General features: G+C 36.1%; 1 protein-coding gene across 1 annotated transcript in view; it reads left to right on the forward strand.

Annotated features, from left to right (window-relative positions):
• MICU2 (mitochondrial calcium uptake 2) overlaps positions 1–16,483 on the forward strand; it is a 187,159-nt gene that overhangs the window by 30,008 nt on the left and 140,668 nt on the right. The window contains exon 2 of the mRNA XM_026492985.4: positions 13,266–13,410. Within this exon, the coding sequence (XP_026348770.1) occupies positions 13,266–13,410 (145 nt within the window). The remainder of the gene's footprint in view (positions 1–13,265; positions 13,411–16,483) is intronic.

A 16,483-nucleotide genomic window follows, 5' to 3' on the forward strand; every position in this document is an offset into this window, starting at 1 on the left:
GGTTTTCCAGTCAGTATATAGCAAATTCTGTTATGGAATCTTTTTAAATCTTCACTGTTAACCGATTTTCAGAAATTACTGAATGAGAGCATGGATATCTTCTCATGAAATTTGTCCAGAGAAAAGGTAAAAGCGGAAAGGGAGATTTTGGCAAATCTTTGCCAGGTCTTACATGATTTGCTTGAATAATAAATTAATTTGCCAAAATATATAGTCATATCTGTGTATTAGTTGTCTTTTGTATTGTGTAATCTAAGTATTACTTTATTTACTGGTAACGTAATTTACAAACATCAACAGAAATACATGTAGCATGCATCTTAGTACCTTTGCCAATGCTTGGTAAAATGTCTGGCTCATCCCCTGCTCATTTCCTACAAGTAGATTCTAATAGCAACATTTTATCATAAATATACTGTATTAAGTTATGACAGTGAACTCCAAGCCAAAGCTGAAAAAAATCCGTTAAAACCTAACCCAAACATGCTATAAAGCCCAAAATCCATTAGATCATTCCTTCGTATTTACAGGAGAGTGTGAAGCAGCTGGTATGATCCAGTTTCAGAGCATTCTGTTTCTGAGATTCCATGATTTCTGTGATAGGCAAAAAATGAGGCAATGTTCTTTGGTATAGCTAACACTGCCACCACCTGTCAAAGGCTTTACCTCTTTCCTCTTGTTATGAAGGCATTTTTTTAAATCTGAAGTACTTAACAGGATGCAGTAATTTGTGGTTATGATAAAAGGAAACAAAGGGCCTTTAGTTCCATTTGTGTACAAACTTCTTTAGTGCATTACACATGACAAAGTACATATACATAGCTATCTGAAGATATTTCAGTAAATTAATAGGGTTTAACATATGTAAATACAAAAAACAAACTTTTGCATATTACTTCAAAAACCAAAATCTTTTAAATTATTTTTTAATGTCACACTCTGAGTCGGGAATTGATTCCCATTTATATAGATCCATGCGTTCCTGCCTCACTTCCTTTTTTTTTTTTTTAACCATTTAGCAATATTATCCATGTAGTTGGCACTGGTGATACAGAGGGGAAAAAGATATTTTCTGTTCTTAAAGAATTCTTTGTATTGGGCCACAGACAATTCTAGTAGAGTCGTTAGGACTTAATAAAAATTTACTCAGGGTTCTCTGTGCTTCTACTGAGAGGCTACCTAACCCAAACGGGTACTCGAAGAAGGACTCCTAGAGCAGTAACTACCAGAATTAATTCTTTTTTTTAATAATAACCTATTATTATGTTATGTTAGAATTAATTCTTAACAAATAAGTTAACCAAATGAAAAAAGGGACAAGAAACAACTAACTATATTACATGCTTAGCTTTGTGAAGTGTTTTAATTACAGTCAGAAGCAGTAAGTGGTTATTTAATCTGTCTTCTGGAAAGGTATGCAGTAAAGATTTATTGAAGCTCATTGAAGGATAACCAGGTCAGTACTGAAGCTAAGGACACCATCAAGCCAGTCAGTTTTAGGAAAATCATATTAGTAATGAACAAAACTAAGGTTGGCGTTTTAAGTTAGTACAATGTTTATTTTACACAAAGACCCAGTTCACTAAAAAAAATGATAGTACCAATGGAATTTTTAAGTAGAAATGTAATTTTGTTTTTAATTAGAGATTGTGAATCTGCCTCTTCTTTCAGGTCTTCATTATCTTTCCATTTACCTGAAGGTTTTTTAAAAAAATTTGTTTTATTTTTGTTTTGGTACAATTTCTGTTTGTATGCAAACAACATATTGCTGTTTTCAAAAAATAATTCCAGTCTTTGACCAAATTTTGTGTAGGATTAGGGTGTGGGGCTTAAGGGACTCGGTGGTCAGCAGATTGCTATCAGTATTCAGCCACAAGCTTTACACGGCCATCACATTGAGTTTCCTTTTAACTGGGGGGAACAGACGGTCTTTTGCAGGGGTTTGGGGATATGGAAGTCTGAGTAGATCACAGAGAATGTGGGAGCCTGGGGGGAAAGCAGTACAAAATACTATAGGAATGAATTACTTTCCTTCTGCAGTCCCAAACTATAAAATACTTAGAGCCAGAGACTGCAGCTGTTCCCCACAAAGGGGTGGGAGGGAGGAGAGAGGGATCCTTTAATCCATCCCTTCTTTGCTCCATACTGTGTCATGTATTGTAGGATACAATATCCTAAATGTTGTTATCTCTAGTGGTATCCTCTTTATGACTCAGTCCTCTGATAGCAGCACTTTCTCCAGGCTTACTTGAAATCCTCTGTTTTGAGGAGACCTTCTTGCATGGATATGTAAGGTTCCAGAAATTAGATCCATCTTCTACCACAAAAGATTCCTTGTTACTGCTCTGCTGCCCAAAGAAGAGAGATCACAATCCAGATGAATATACTGTTACAAGACCTGTTAATAGTTTTCTACTTAAATTTAATTGTATCATCTTGAAAAATATGTCTGGTGCATATCTCATTTTGAAAAGTAAGTAGTCAAAATACCGTGGTTGATAAATAACATTGAAAAATAGTTACCATAGTTTGGAATTTATCCTCGTGAGACATACACATCTGCTAAATGCTATTTGCTCCTCTCATACTACTGTCTAGCACTTCCCACCTTCCATTCCATTATGCTTCCCCCACTAGAAAGTGAATGTCTCTTCATTTTACCTCTATAAAACTGCTTGGTCATAGGAGACCCATGATACTTATTAAATAAGTTCGTGTTGAATAGTTGCAGAAAGAGTTCACAAAGTAATATTTACCTTCTCCTGGGTGGGGGTATGGGCGGTGGGGGAAGTAATAAGCTGAAGTAACTCCATCATTTCCTAAGAAAAACGTTATTTAGTTATGGTTTCAATGAGTGATATTGATGAACCTTTAGGAGGGTATTGAAGTTTTAAGTTAAGACTCTAGTCTTTTTTTTTTAATCACATGAAGCCTAATTTAAACTTTTCGTTAAGAGCATAAACAAAAATTTATGTAGTTATGTACCTCCTGCAAGGTAAATATGGAGGAGGGGAAAGTGAGTATTCTGCTCAGTGATCTCATCAGGAAAGCAGTTACTAGAAGATGCTTATTTTTTTTACTTATGAGCATCCCCTGACAGTGGCCACTTCTCTACACAGAATTCTTTGGGTTTTTTTTTTATTAATTACTATATATAAGCATGTGCCATTTCATTACCGTGTTTATCTAAGAAAAGTCTAGCTTTCTTTTAGTGTCTGGGAAGAAGTCTAGACTAAGCCATCACTAGATCAGACAATGTTCAGAAGCCACCCAGTGTAGTTTCCAGAGCTTCCAGGTCTCCCAGGAGGAACTTTTGTGTCCTTGGCTAGCACTATAGAGTTTATTGTGAAGTATAGCTTATGCAGTGAATATTTCTAATTTAGTCTGACACTACTTTGTTTCATGTACAATAAAATCTCCCCAATTCAGAACAAAATGGAAAAGTTTTAATGACTAAAATTTTCTAATTGTAAAGTTTTCTTAAGAAAAAACATACTCTTTCAGTTAGCCACAGAAAGTTCAAAGACAACAAAGCAATTACTTTGTATCCATATTGTTACGAATTCCGAAATAAGGTCCCAAATGAATATGGTTTTGCTACATTTTATCTAACGCATTGTAGGGTATATTGGATATATTAAAAGCATTGCAAGGAAGGCTCTTTCTTTTCTCACTTTCTTCCTGAGAATGCAGAAACCAAAGAATGTCCAACAAAGAACAGAGAACTAACTTTTTCAGATTTGTCACTTCATGGATAAAAGTAGAGACAGAATGGTGAAGCACCTGTTGCTTTAAAGGCAATAAACTAGGGAAATGTTTTAACAGAAGTCATCAGCTTTCAAAGATCTCTTTTATCCAGCTCACATCACTCATTGCTCTTAATTCCTTTGTCACATTTTTTCCTGCATTACAAGTAATCCTTGAAATCCATGGAGCATTTTATATATAACCAGAACCATGTGGATGATTCTCACGTGTTCAGTGTAGCCCCAAATCCCAGCATTTCTGCTGCCCCTCCTTTCCCATGTATTTAGCTTTAGATGCAGGTTCGAGAAGCAAATAGTTGTGGTAATAGGAATTCATCCCCACTGCCATCACTTTCCACCTACCAAGACTCTAAATTCGGTCTCTGGTGGGTTTCATATAACAGAGAGCCACCAACAGGCCCTCCGAAGCTCTTTGATCTCCACCACTGCATTCTGTACTCTTCTTTCTGGGGAGCTAGTTCCTCTGGCAGCTGCTTCCCTCATGCCAGTCCATTGGTTATTTATGTGTAACAGTATACATTGGCCAACAGAGTAGGTTTGTAGAAGTTTTTTTTTTTTTATGAAATCTCATTATTCAGATAAAGGTTAAGATTAATATTATTTAGTTCATTCCCAGTGGAACAGTTCTCTCGAACTGCAGTAAATAAGTTGAGATGAGGAGGGGCAAAAAGGTTCTTTCCACCCCTTCGGGTTGAATAGCTTCGATGTGCTATCCCTGGGCACTGCTTTCATTTCACTACATAACATGTAAGAGTGATACAGGTCTTTTAAGAATAACCTTAGAAATAAATGACATCTTTTATTTTGCCCTTTTTTTTTTTTTGTACTAACTCCTTAGAAAACAGTTTTTAAGATATTCAGCAATAGGGGCATCGTGGTTTTAACCTTATTTAGATTTTCTAACATCTACCTTATTTAGGTTTTCTAAAAGAGACTAAAACTGATCAGTGTCTTCTAAGATTATTCAGACCCAAAGTACATACCCAAAGGGCAGTGGCAAACAAAGTAGCAAATTCAAGTCTTCATTTCACTAGTTTTTTTTCCACTCTATTTTGGAAATTTATGTTTGATTTTGCTCTTTCTCTTCCTGGAGCACAACAGTTATTCATAAATTGAGTCCTTCGTGTCTGTCATATGTATGGATATTCTTTTCCCTGATTGCTTTATTTGTGTTTTTCTTTGCCTTCTGTGTGATTTTTTTTTCCTGTCACGTAGTCCATATATTTTCTGCAAGGTTGATTCTAATCCTTTCTTTTTCTTAAAGTATTTTAAGGTTTATAATGGTGTCTTCCTCTTATTTAGCTAGACCAATTCCCTTTTCAGGTATTTATTTCTATTCTCTTGCATCTTATCTTTGCTCTCTGATATTATAAAGTTGCCACTTTCATTTCCTGTAACTTCTTCATGTTTTCTTTCAGAATGTGATTTTCATTGTTCATTGTTTCTTATTGCTCATCTTCATTTTTTCCCACAGAATTTGCATAGGCCCAACACTAGGTTTTAAACACATGTTCCAGGCAGTTATGTTGTTTGCCTAAAACAATGTGAATGTTCATCATTGACTCCTTTCCATCCTGATCTAAGCACTCTTTTTATCTTTGCATTGCAATATTAGCCAAAGAACAGGATGTTCATAGTTATATCAACTGTTCAATCATTTAGCTGCCTGAGGGACCTGGGGTCATGAATACAGTATTTCCCTCTGACCAACCAAGTCATAACTTGCTGATGCTGGCCCACCTTTAACAGAACACAGGAGGGAAAAAAGGGCAACTGTTGGGCCTGTAGTGAATGCAGGGAGTGACAGGAGCTACTTTTCTCTGGCCTGCGCAGTCCCTTCAAACTGGGAAATGTCAGTGACAGCACTACCCCTGTCCCATATGGTAACTTTGTACAGATTAAAAAAACATACCCCTTCCGCAGTGCACTTTGCTGCCATTTGCTGGACAGCTACGTGGTGATTCCATGACTGGTGCCCCTTAGAGTTGTGCAATGCACAAAGCTCTACAGGGTGGCCCTAATCAGAGAAGGATTTCAGGACTTCAACCTCTCATTCCCCTTCATGGCACTCTTCTCTCTGGAAGAAGAAACTAATTTTCAGTCCTAGTGTTGTCTTACAGTTTGATCCAAATTATCAGAAGATCCTTCTAAGACCAGTTTAAAGTAGGAGGTTAGGAGCTTGCGTCAGTATGGCTGTACTTACTGCTTTTTGGTTTTTTATCATGTTGTGGGAGGGAGGTTTTAAGAACTTTTACTTAACACTTTCTCATCAGTATTTTGGTTTTTTGTTTTGTTTTGTTTTGTTTTGTTTTGTTTTTAATGACCCTTTGATTTTATTAAGAGTTAACTCTCTCTAGAAGTTACCTTATACCCCCTTTTTTAGAGGAAACTAGTATAGTAGAAAGGATCATTCCAGATTTTATTTTCAAGTGGATTATTGATTGAGATTAAAAACCAAAAATCCATAGGAAAAAAGGGAAAACTTGTTTAGGTAGTAGATCCTTTAATACCTGGCGAGTCCAACTTCCTGTGGTGCTGATAGTCTCTCCAGAGCCTTGAAACAGCCCCCAGAACTTACAAGGATTTTAGACATGAATATTGATATTTATGCTGACATTTATATCCTAAATAGTTAAAATTATGGTTTGCCTTATAATACTTTTTATCTTTGAAAGGAATGATTTAGCCCTAGGAAAAAGCAGTCACAGTTCTCTTGACATCCTGAAATCCTCAAACCTATATGTCAGCATACTGAAATACCATTTGTAGATGCTTTTCCTGTAAGTGATACCTCATTATGGCTAAGAGTACACTAGTGGTAAGTTCTTTTAGAGGTGTATGTTAACAATATTGGGAAAGATAAAAAGATTTACATCCTGTGGTCTAATTTTATTTGACACGCAGTTGTATTTATGACAAGCCCAAACCGTGTCTACTTATATTTTTCTGAAAGACATTTTGTTTTCAGTCACGATTCTAATCATTTTCAGTTTATATAAACATACCCTGGTATTTTTATATAACAGGCACTCTGCAAAGTACTCTGGATATAGAGTAGATCAGACAGTAATGCTGAATTTATATAGCATCTTTGGGAGTGTGCTTGTGAGTGAATCTTCCAGATGACTAAAATTACCCTTGTAAGTAATTAAACATCCTTTTTGTGCAAGATATGCATTTAAAACAGTTAAACTATGTTACATATTTTCATACATTTTGAACAGAGCATTCCCTACATAATTAGCAGTTTCTCAGTGCCTGAAGATCATCACCATAAATAGACCTAGAGGCCACTGATTGGTTGTTTAACAGTGATTGTTCCAGACTGTTGCAGCCATGTCTGTTTTATTTGGTTTTTCTCTCCTATGTCACTGTCAAGCTATTTAGATCTTCCTTCTGCCATTAGTGTACATGAGCCTACCATGTATAACTTAATGTTTTTAGTGTGCTGGGATTTTGAAACTTAACAACCCAAGTTTATTAGATTGATATATAGGTTAAGAGTAAGTGCTAAATCATGGTATGAGATATCCTGTAGAATCAGCCATGTAGGTTCCAGTGTCTTAAATTTATGGTGACTATTGTATAAATTAACAAAAGAAAATGTCAGTAGCCAAGATGATCTTTCCACTACAGTATGTCTGCTGTTCTCTTTGATCCATTTTTTTCATGTACCCCAGAGACCTACACCATGGATCTGGCTGCTCAAAGCTCAGAACTGACTTTAGTATAATTTGCTGTACTGTATGTAGTTCCTTGTACTCCTGTTTTGTGATCTGGTTCAGCTATCTCCTGCTCTGTGATGCCTTTACTAAGTCTTCCGAGTTAACAAGGCAGTTAATTGGTCCTCTCTCTGCCTTCTCACAGATTTTTTAATATATATTTCTATTAGAGCATTTGTTAAAATTGTGATGCCATAGTCCTGGTAGCTAACCTAAAGCACTTAGTATGTGCTGGGTATTATGTTAAGGACTTTATGTATATTATTTCATTGAGCACTCATTCTTTAAAAAACTCTTTGAATAATTCACAGAGATGAAAAGGTACAACATAGGGAATATGGTCAATAATACTATAATAACTTGTATGGTGACAGATAGTGACTACATTGATCGTGGTAAGCATGAATTAATATATAGAATTGTTGAATCAATATGCTGTACACCTGAAACTAATATAACATTGTATATTAATTACACTTAACCTTTTTTAATAAATAAAAAATGAAAGACCGTTTGAAGTAGGTACTACTGTTTTCTCCATTTTCCAAATTAGGGTTAAGTGAAGGAGAAGGGTAATATAACTTGGCCAAGTGATAGAGCTGGGATTTAAATCCAAGCAGTTTGCAGTTTCCACATTTTTCACACCTGTCAGGTGAAGCACGAGAGGTAACTGGTCCAAGGTCACATATCTAGTAAGTGACAGAACTAGAATTTGAATCTCAGGCAGTTTGACCTCAGAGGCAGTGTTCTTAATTATTTATCTGCTATCCAACACTCCCCTTTGTAAATTCCTTGAAGGAAGACCTCATAGTATCCATCATATATCTCTAAAACATGACACATAAGAGGTTCTTTAAAAAGGAGGGCACTTGATGTAATAATGAGCACACAGTGTTACATGCAACTGATGAATCACTGAATTCTACTGAAATTAATAATACACTATACGTTAACTAACCTGAAATTAAATTTTAAAAAGAGATTCTAAAATGTTTGAGAATGAATTAATGAACTTTCACTGCCTGATGTATAACAATACTAATAAGGTAGGATTTGCTCATATATCGTTACTCTCAGATACAACTTTAATATTTTGACCTTCATTATTCCTCCTCATCGTCTCCATCCAGACTGATATTCTAACTACCTTACCAAAGTCTACAAGCCACTGTCTTTGCCTTAGTTCAGTTTGTCAAGCCCAGCCTCCCACAGATAGGCCACATACATGCCAAAGTGAGAAAGAGACTAAAAGAAATGAGTACCTGCAACAATATCAATAACAATAATAACAGTAATAGTTCAAGGAATATGAAAACAGCAGCTAACAGTTTTTTAAAAGCCCCCTGAAAATTCCTGATTTGGGGGCCCCTGGCTGGCTCAGTTGGTAGAACATGCAACTCTTGTTCTCAGGGTTGTAGGTTTGAGCCCCACATTGGGTGTAGAGATTGCTTAAGCTAAAATCTTTAAAAATAAATAAAGTAAAATAAAGCCACCTAAAACAAGGGAGGAAGAGAAAGGAAGGGGAGGTGGGAAAAGAGAGAGCATGCAAGCATGTGAGTAGGAAAAGCACAGACATGAAAGAAAGGGTTGGGGAGGAAAGGAGTATTGTTAATTCTTGACAATTAAATCTATCCAGTAAGTCTGAGATTTGATCAAAATGGTTATACAAATGAAGTAAGGCAGGAATAAGCCTTATAGGTAAATAAAATATTAAAAATGGCAAATTAAATGTAACATTACGTGTCATATGTTTATACTTCAATAAAAATGGTAAGTTAATCATCTAAATTTATGAAGTAAGCATAAATATATAATGCACATCAATTATACTACTGGTCTTTTAAAATGTACTTTAAAATTCAACTACTGGGGCACCTCGTTGGCTTGGTCAGAGGAGCATGCAACTCTTGATCTCGGGATCTTGAGTTCAAGCCCCATGTTGAGTGTAGATTACTAAAAAACTTAAAATTCAACTATTGTATGATAAAGGTAACCTAAATAAAACTGATTTGTTGGTTCATCAGCTTGGAATTACAAAAGCTCTAGCAATTAGCTCTAGCTCTAGCTTTAAAACAATATTTTTTCCCTCTACGTAAATTTTATTGTAGCAAAGAAACATATAAGAAATCCTACTTACTTTAAGTTTGATTGAATGAGAGCAGTAATACAAATCATTTAGGAAATGGACAAACAGTTAGCCCAGGCCTAAAAGATGGCTAATTCTTATTGTAGTCATTTTTATTCTCTAGAGTCTAGCTTAAATCCCACTGTTTTCATGAGCTTCCTCAACCATCATTACCCACACTGCTTTCTTTATTTTCCTAATCTATATAATTCTTAGAGGAGCTAGTATAGGATAGTGAGTGAGACTGGTGTTGTCATACTGCCTATGCTGTCAGCTTACTTGCTGTGTTAATCTAGGCAAGCTGGTAAACCTTCACAAGCCTTGGTTTCTTCTTTTGTAATATGAGGTTTATAAAGACGATGTCTTTTCTAGGGTTATTGTGAAGGTTGAGTGAGACCATGTATGTAGAGATGTTAGCATCTTGCCTTGCATATACTACGTGTTTAACATTAGCTACTCTTGTTAGGATTAACTACTGTACTATTGCCACCTTGATTCATATGTATTGTCTCTTCCTAGAGTGTCCTCAAGTTAGTAGATGCCCAGTTAAGTATTTACTTGAAAGATGCCCAGTTAAGTATTTACTTGAAAGTTAAGTATTTACTTTGAGGATGCAGGGAAAGACCAGTAGTAAGAGGTTGTAACTTGGGGGCTTCACTTTATATTTCCATTAGAGAAGTGGATTAGAATCTACGGTGGTGGTGACCTCCAGGTGATAGCCGGGTACTCAATAAGCGGAGTGTGAGAAATAATAGAAAGGATTAGAAAAAAGAAGGACATTATTAGTGCTGTCATGGGAGTTAAAAGATTTGGGGGTTGAAGTACAGGTCTGTTTATACCATGAAGTAACAGGAATTAAAGGCCACAATACCAGATTGAATTGTGAGGATGTTGGTAGGGATTGTTAGATGGTTGTGTATCACACCATCTACTGATAGAGTCATGGTGGTAGGACAAATTTGTTTTGGAGGTCATTTGTTTATAAGTGACCTTCTAAATTCATGACCTGTAGTTCAGATGACAACTTTAAGCTCAGCAATCAGCCCATGAAAGGGGGTTTTAGTTTTACTACTCTACTTTTTCTTGTTCACTGGAGAGAATATTTAACTAAAACTGGGAGGTACAACAACCCAATCAACCATTATTTAAAATGGCACTTCCCAGAATAATTGATTCTTCTCAAGACTCTTCAGAAATGTCATGCTTGTGCAAGTTATAGACCTACAGGCATATGGAAAATGGTAACAATGAGATAGGGAGTTTTTTAGGGTCTAAATCTCCTAGAAGAAAAAAAATAAGATTTCTTTGAAAATAGTTTTCATGTCTTGCTATAAAAGAGTGGGAGGTTTGTATTTTTACTTCTTGTAGAAATTCATTTTCAATATACCAGGAAAGAGTAGGACTGCTGCAAGATGGAGGACAACATGAAAACCAAGAGAGGCAGAGTTAACAACAGTCTGTCCTGTTATGAGACCATTTGAGGAGGAGAATAAATAAGTAATTGACTCCTTTTAGTTGGTTGAAATTTGAAGCATTTGTTTATTTACACAAAAAGGATTGAATTGGGTAAAAAGGTACTCTTTTAATTAGTCAAGAACAACTTAGATATTAGGAAGTATAAAGAGAGACAGTGTTTTTTTAAGGATTTGGAAATATACTGTATTTCCGTGTAGATTAGTTACTTTTGTTAATCGCTTAGTAGACTATATATTAATTTTAGTATAATAAATAGAATTGTTCTTTAAGCTAATAATGTATATGCCCTCACTCAACTTCTTCAGTTCTTCTAATACACTGTATTCTCTCTCATATCTAGGACTTTGACAGTGCTGTGACATTTGCTGAGAAGACTCACCCACACTCCCTTCCCTATCTCATTTATATACATTCTATAATTTTACTGCCAAAGCACTTAGTGTGTTCTGGTAGAAATTAATGTTTGTCTTGTTTACCGCTATTTTCCTACATACACTCAGTATCAATTTGTTAAATATAATAATAACGTATCTGTTACTGTATCTGCCTTATATATAAAATGTTCAGAGTATTAATAAAATTCAATTTTCTGATTATTATGATAAGAATATGGACTCATGTAATTCAAACATGCCTCTTGAGTCCTTTTTATAGTAGTAATTTAAGGGGAAAGAAAAGGAAAGACACAAATAGACAAGTTCTGAAGAAGATAGGGGTTCAGATCATCCAGTATTGAGTATTCTGTATATGTCCAGTATTCTGGTATGCACTGTGTAGAACACAAAAGAGGTATAAAACTAGCTGCTTAAGGAAAGCAGTTGTCAAAATAAGGAGAGAGAATTAATACTAGACAGAAAACTGAGATCAGCCAAAAAGGAGCTGTTAACTTTGAATTTTGTTGGCTTTGAATTTTCAGAGGTTTAAGCAACTGGAATTCACATTTTTCTCCCATTTCAATTCTAGTCAGTGAACGTCATTGTGAGCCAGTGTAAATAATAGGGTCAGTAGCAGTAAGTGTGAAAAGGAAGTAATGTGTCCAGGAAGGATGTTGTGGTCCAGGTCAGAGCAGTGCTTTAAGGAAAGCAATCCAAGGTGAGAGTATGCTTCTGGATTTCACAGATAATACTTGTGTTCTGTGTCAAGATTGCTGTATTGGCATTGATGCTCCTTCCAGTTTGCCTAGGATACAGTACCCAGCCATGGATAGGAGTTAAGGGATTGAAACACTTTGAGTTGGACAACCCTGGTTTTTTATCCTGGCTGTACCATTTCCTTTAGTTGTCTATCTACCCTAGTATCTGTTGTTCAGTTATTGTGAGGACTAACTAATTCATGTAGGGTGCTTTATTAGTATAGTCCCTAGCATATATTAAGTGTTCAACAAAAGATTAGCAATAAAGATTTCAATATTGTCTCTATCAGCATTGAGTCAAGGTCCAGGTGCCATTACCTGAGATATCCAGACTCTTACACTGACAGTATTTTACCAATTCTTGTCCTTTTAGCACTCGTCACCCATGATGTAAATATGTTTCTGAAAGCAGAGCTATTTATCAGACAGGATATACTTTATCTTTGTGAGAAAGCACAACTTTACTTGATCTCTTGCCTCTACCTTTCTCTCTGATCTTACCTTCTGCCACACTGTTCCTTGAACACACCAGGCTTACCTAGGAACACACACACATACACACACACACACACACAGAGGAATCTCATGGTCTTTGATCTTACTTTATCTTTTGCTTTGGATCCTCTTCCTCCAGAGAACCCCATGGCTCCCTAACTGTAACTCATTTAGTCTCTTTAAATGTCATCTCTTTAGGAAGGTCTCCCCTGAGTATCCTATCTAAAATACTATTCTTATCCTGCTTACTGTTTCTTTGTGGCACTTCTCATTATCTCGCCTTATTTTCTACATGTATTCATTAATTGTCATTTTCCCACTCTGGAATGGAAGTTCCTTCAAGTTAGTATCATTCACTGTTTTAGCTTCATGCTTGAAAGAGTGGCAGGTAGACAATCAAGTAAATATTTATTAAGTGAATGATTTAAAAATTTGGAGATTGTTAGACCTAAACACTAAAACTACTCTGTTAAGATTATTCTAGAAGTAGCTAAGTTGGGGAATCATACCAAAAAAAAGTCTTAAATTGCAATTTCTTTTTCTTTTAGGAAAATGTTGACTCTGGAGAGATGGGAGAAAAATTGTCCCTTCGTAAACAGCGCTTCATGCAGTTTTCTTCACTGGAACATGAAGGAGAATATTATATGACACCACGAGACTTCCTCTTTTCAGTAATGTTTGACCAAATGGAACGTAAGTTGTTTTGGGGGGGGGGTGTTTAAGTTTTTTTAAAAACTCAAAGATTAAAGCTGAAAAACTTCTATTTTTCAGAATTGGTAATAGCTTTTCTTCATTTTAACTATAATTCTTTGTACCATGCATTTGTTTATTATTTAAACTTTGCAGTCTTCATGACACAAATGTAGTTAAACTTTTTTATGTACTTATCTAAGAAATAGTTGTTTTGTTTATGGGTTTTTCTAAAGAGCCAAAGGAAAAACAGGTAAGTTTTTAATGTCACTAAATATGTTAGTAGAATAATTAATTTATCTAGGATACTAGTTTTTGGTAGTATTGATGTTTTAAATTAGGCAAAGAATGAAACCAGATTAGAGCAATTGGGGGAAAAAGAAAACCAAAAATACAATGAGAAGCAAAAATCCAAAAGCTATAATTATGTAATTTTATTTCATAAACCATCAACTTTTAATTATTCCAAATGATGTTAGAAGTTCTTAGTTGTATTACCTAAACTAGTCCCTTTTACTTTGCAGAGAATAAATATGGCCCTATCCCCTGTGCCCTCTTATAAAAATGTTCTCTGAAAACTTGACTTCCTGACACCTGTAGGGGTGCTGGAAGTACTGCCCTGTAGGTAGCTATAGTGGGACAGCTGATATGGGCTAGGCCCAAGTGAGCAGTAACAAGTGTAAATTGAGTTGAAAAAGACTGTGAAGACTTGGGAAGGCATTTTCAATATTGAGAGATGACTTGAATAAAAACAAAATGAATGATTATGGCATGCTCTACACAGTAAGTTCACCAATCACTGAAACCAAAGAATTGTGTTAGGGAGTAGTAACAGATCAAATTGAAAAACAGATAAGGGTCGTATTGTACAGGTCATTTCAGTAACCCTATGCAACCATCAGAGACTTGTATATTGGTTAGAGATGAGTGGACATCATTTTGACCAGTGAGGGAGCAGTGAAGGTTTATGAGCAGAAAAATAAATATAGGTTATTCTGGTACCTCTTCTTTGGAGGGAAGTTTTGCACTATGTATCAAAACCCTTAAAACATGTACTTACTTTGTGCAGTAAATTCACTTCTAGAAAACTGATTAGTCTAAATAACTGGAGAGATCAAAAAGATTTTTTTAAGGTAGTTTACTTTCCAACGTGTAAAGAACTTGAACATCGTCACTCCTGTCCTCACAGCAAGAAGAAAGCTGAAAAACTGAAACTCTTCTTAGATCCATCAGAGAATTGAGACCACAAGGCAAAGGAACATGGAAAGTAGAGACGGGCAGATACGGAGAAGCAGAGCTTACCCAGAGCAGAAACTATCCAGAAACCACCGCTGCAGCCAGCATCTGATGGGAATATTTAAATAGTGATTTGGCTGATTACTAGAACCTGAAATGGGCTAGCTTGAGAGACAAAAACTTGTGAAGACCCAGCCGTGACGGTCTCCTGTACTTTTGTGGGTTTTACCGAGCGGAGCCCCACCAGGTTCTCACAGTGAAGATCCGAGAAAAATCTTCCCTCAGGGGTAGGAGGAAAGTAATCATTTTGAAATACTTCCAGAGCATTCTGTTCTCCTTAGTTCTGCACAGACAGGAAATTTTACCAAAGTCTGACCAACCTAGGGGAATGGAAATACCCAACTCTGGCCCCCTCTAGCCTTCCTGTGTTACTTATGGAGGAAAACAGAAAACTGAAAGCACTTGTGAGGATCACAACCCTGGGATACAGGCTCACTAACAGACTGAGACCTAATCATGAGATTATAAAACACTTCTCCTCCCCCCCCATACCTCACCACACATCAGGAAGGCTCCTGTCTAATGGGGATACAACAAAAAGAACTGCACCTCTCAGACCTTATATATGAAGGAGTCTCTAGGGAAGTGAAAGCCGAGGAGACAAAAACAAGGACACAAGAGGAAATGTTTAAAAGCCTCTGACACATATAATTATAGCAGACAATAAACACAGATAAATATAGAACCTCACACTTAAAACCTATCTCCTTTAAGTAACTTTACCTAATAGATCTTACCTGGCTTTCAGAAAACTCAGTTGACATGCTAAAAGGCAAAAGGCAGTCTGAAGAGACAAAGCAAGCATCGGAACCAGATCCAAATATAGCAAAGATTTTGGAATTAGCAGACCAGAATTTAAAATAACCATGATTAATATAAGTAAGTGCTTTAATAGAAAACGTATACAAAATAAATTAACAGGTAACATAAACAGAGATGGGGAAACTCTTAGAATCAAATAGAAATGCTAGAAGTAAAAAACACTATAATAGAAATGAAGAATGCCTTTGATGGGCTCATTAGAATAATGCCCTGGGCCAAGGAAATAATCAGTGAGCTTGAAGACATGTCAATTGAGATTTCTCAAACTGCAAAGAAGAAAGGCTAGAAAAAACAGTGTCCAAAAAGTGTGGGACAATTCAAAAATTATAACATACACGTAATGGCAATACCAGAAGAAGAAAGAACAGAAGAAATATTCAAAGTTTTTAACAGCTGAGAAATTTCCAAAATTATTGATGAACACCAAACCACAAATTCAGGAAGCTCACGGAATTCTAAGCAGGACAAATATTTTTTTAAAAAAAACCTATACCTAGGCATATCATTCAAACTATAGAAAATCAAAGACAAAGGGAAAATCTTAGCAGAAGTCAGAAGGGGAAAAGACCTTACCTAAAGGGAAACAAGGTTAAGAATTATATACCTCTTTTCTGAAACCATGCAAGCAAGAAGAGAGTGGAGTAAAATATTTAAAATTTTGGAATGGGGGAGAAGTTAAGATGGCAGAGTAGTAGGGGGACCCTGGGCACAGCTAGATCAACATAAATCATTTTGAACAACTAAGAAATTGATCTGAGGAAAGAAAACGGTCTGCACAACTGGAGGGAGAGAACGTGACAGATGTGAGCTTCAGAGAGTGAATCGAGAGGGAGAAAAGCCACAGTACTGTGGAGTGGTCGGAACCCTTTTCCTAGCACAGAGTCAGGGATGGAGGGAGAGTGGCATGAAGGGTTGGAGCAAGGCTCAGTGGTGTAGGGAAGAAAATGTTCCCCTTCCT

This window comes from Ursus arctos, unplaced genomic scaffold, assembly GCF_023065955.2.
Source record: "Ursus arctos isolate Adak ecotype North America unplaced genomic scaffold, UrsArc2.0 scaffold_10, whole genome shotgun sequence".
Taxonomy (NCBI): domain Eukaryota; kingdom Metazoa; phylum Chordata; class Mammalia; order Carnivora; family Ursidae; genus Ursus; species Ursus arctos.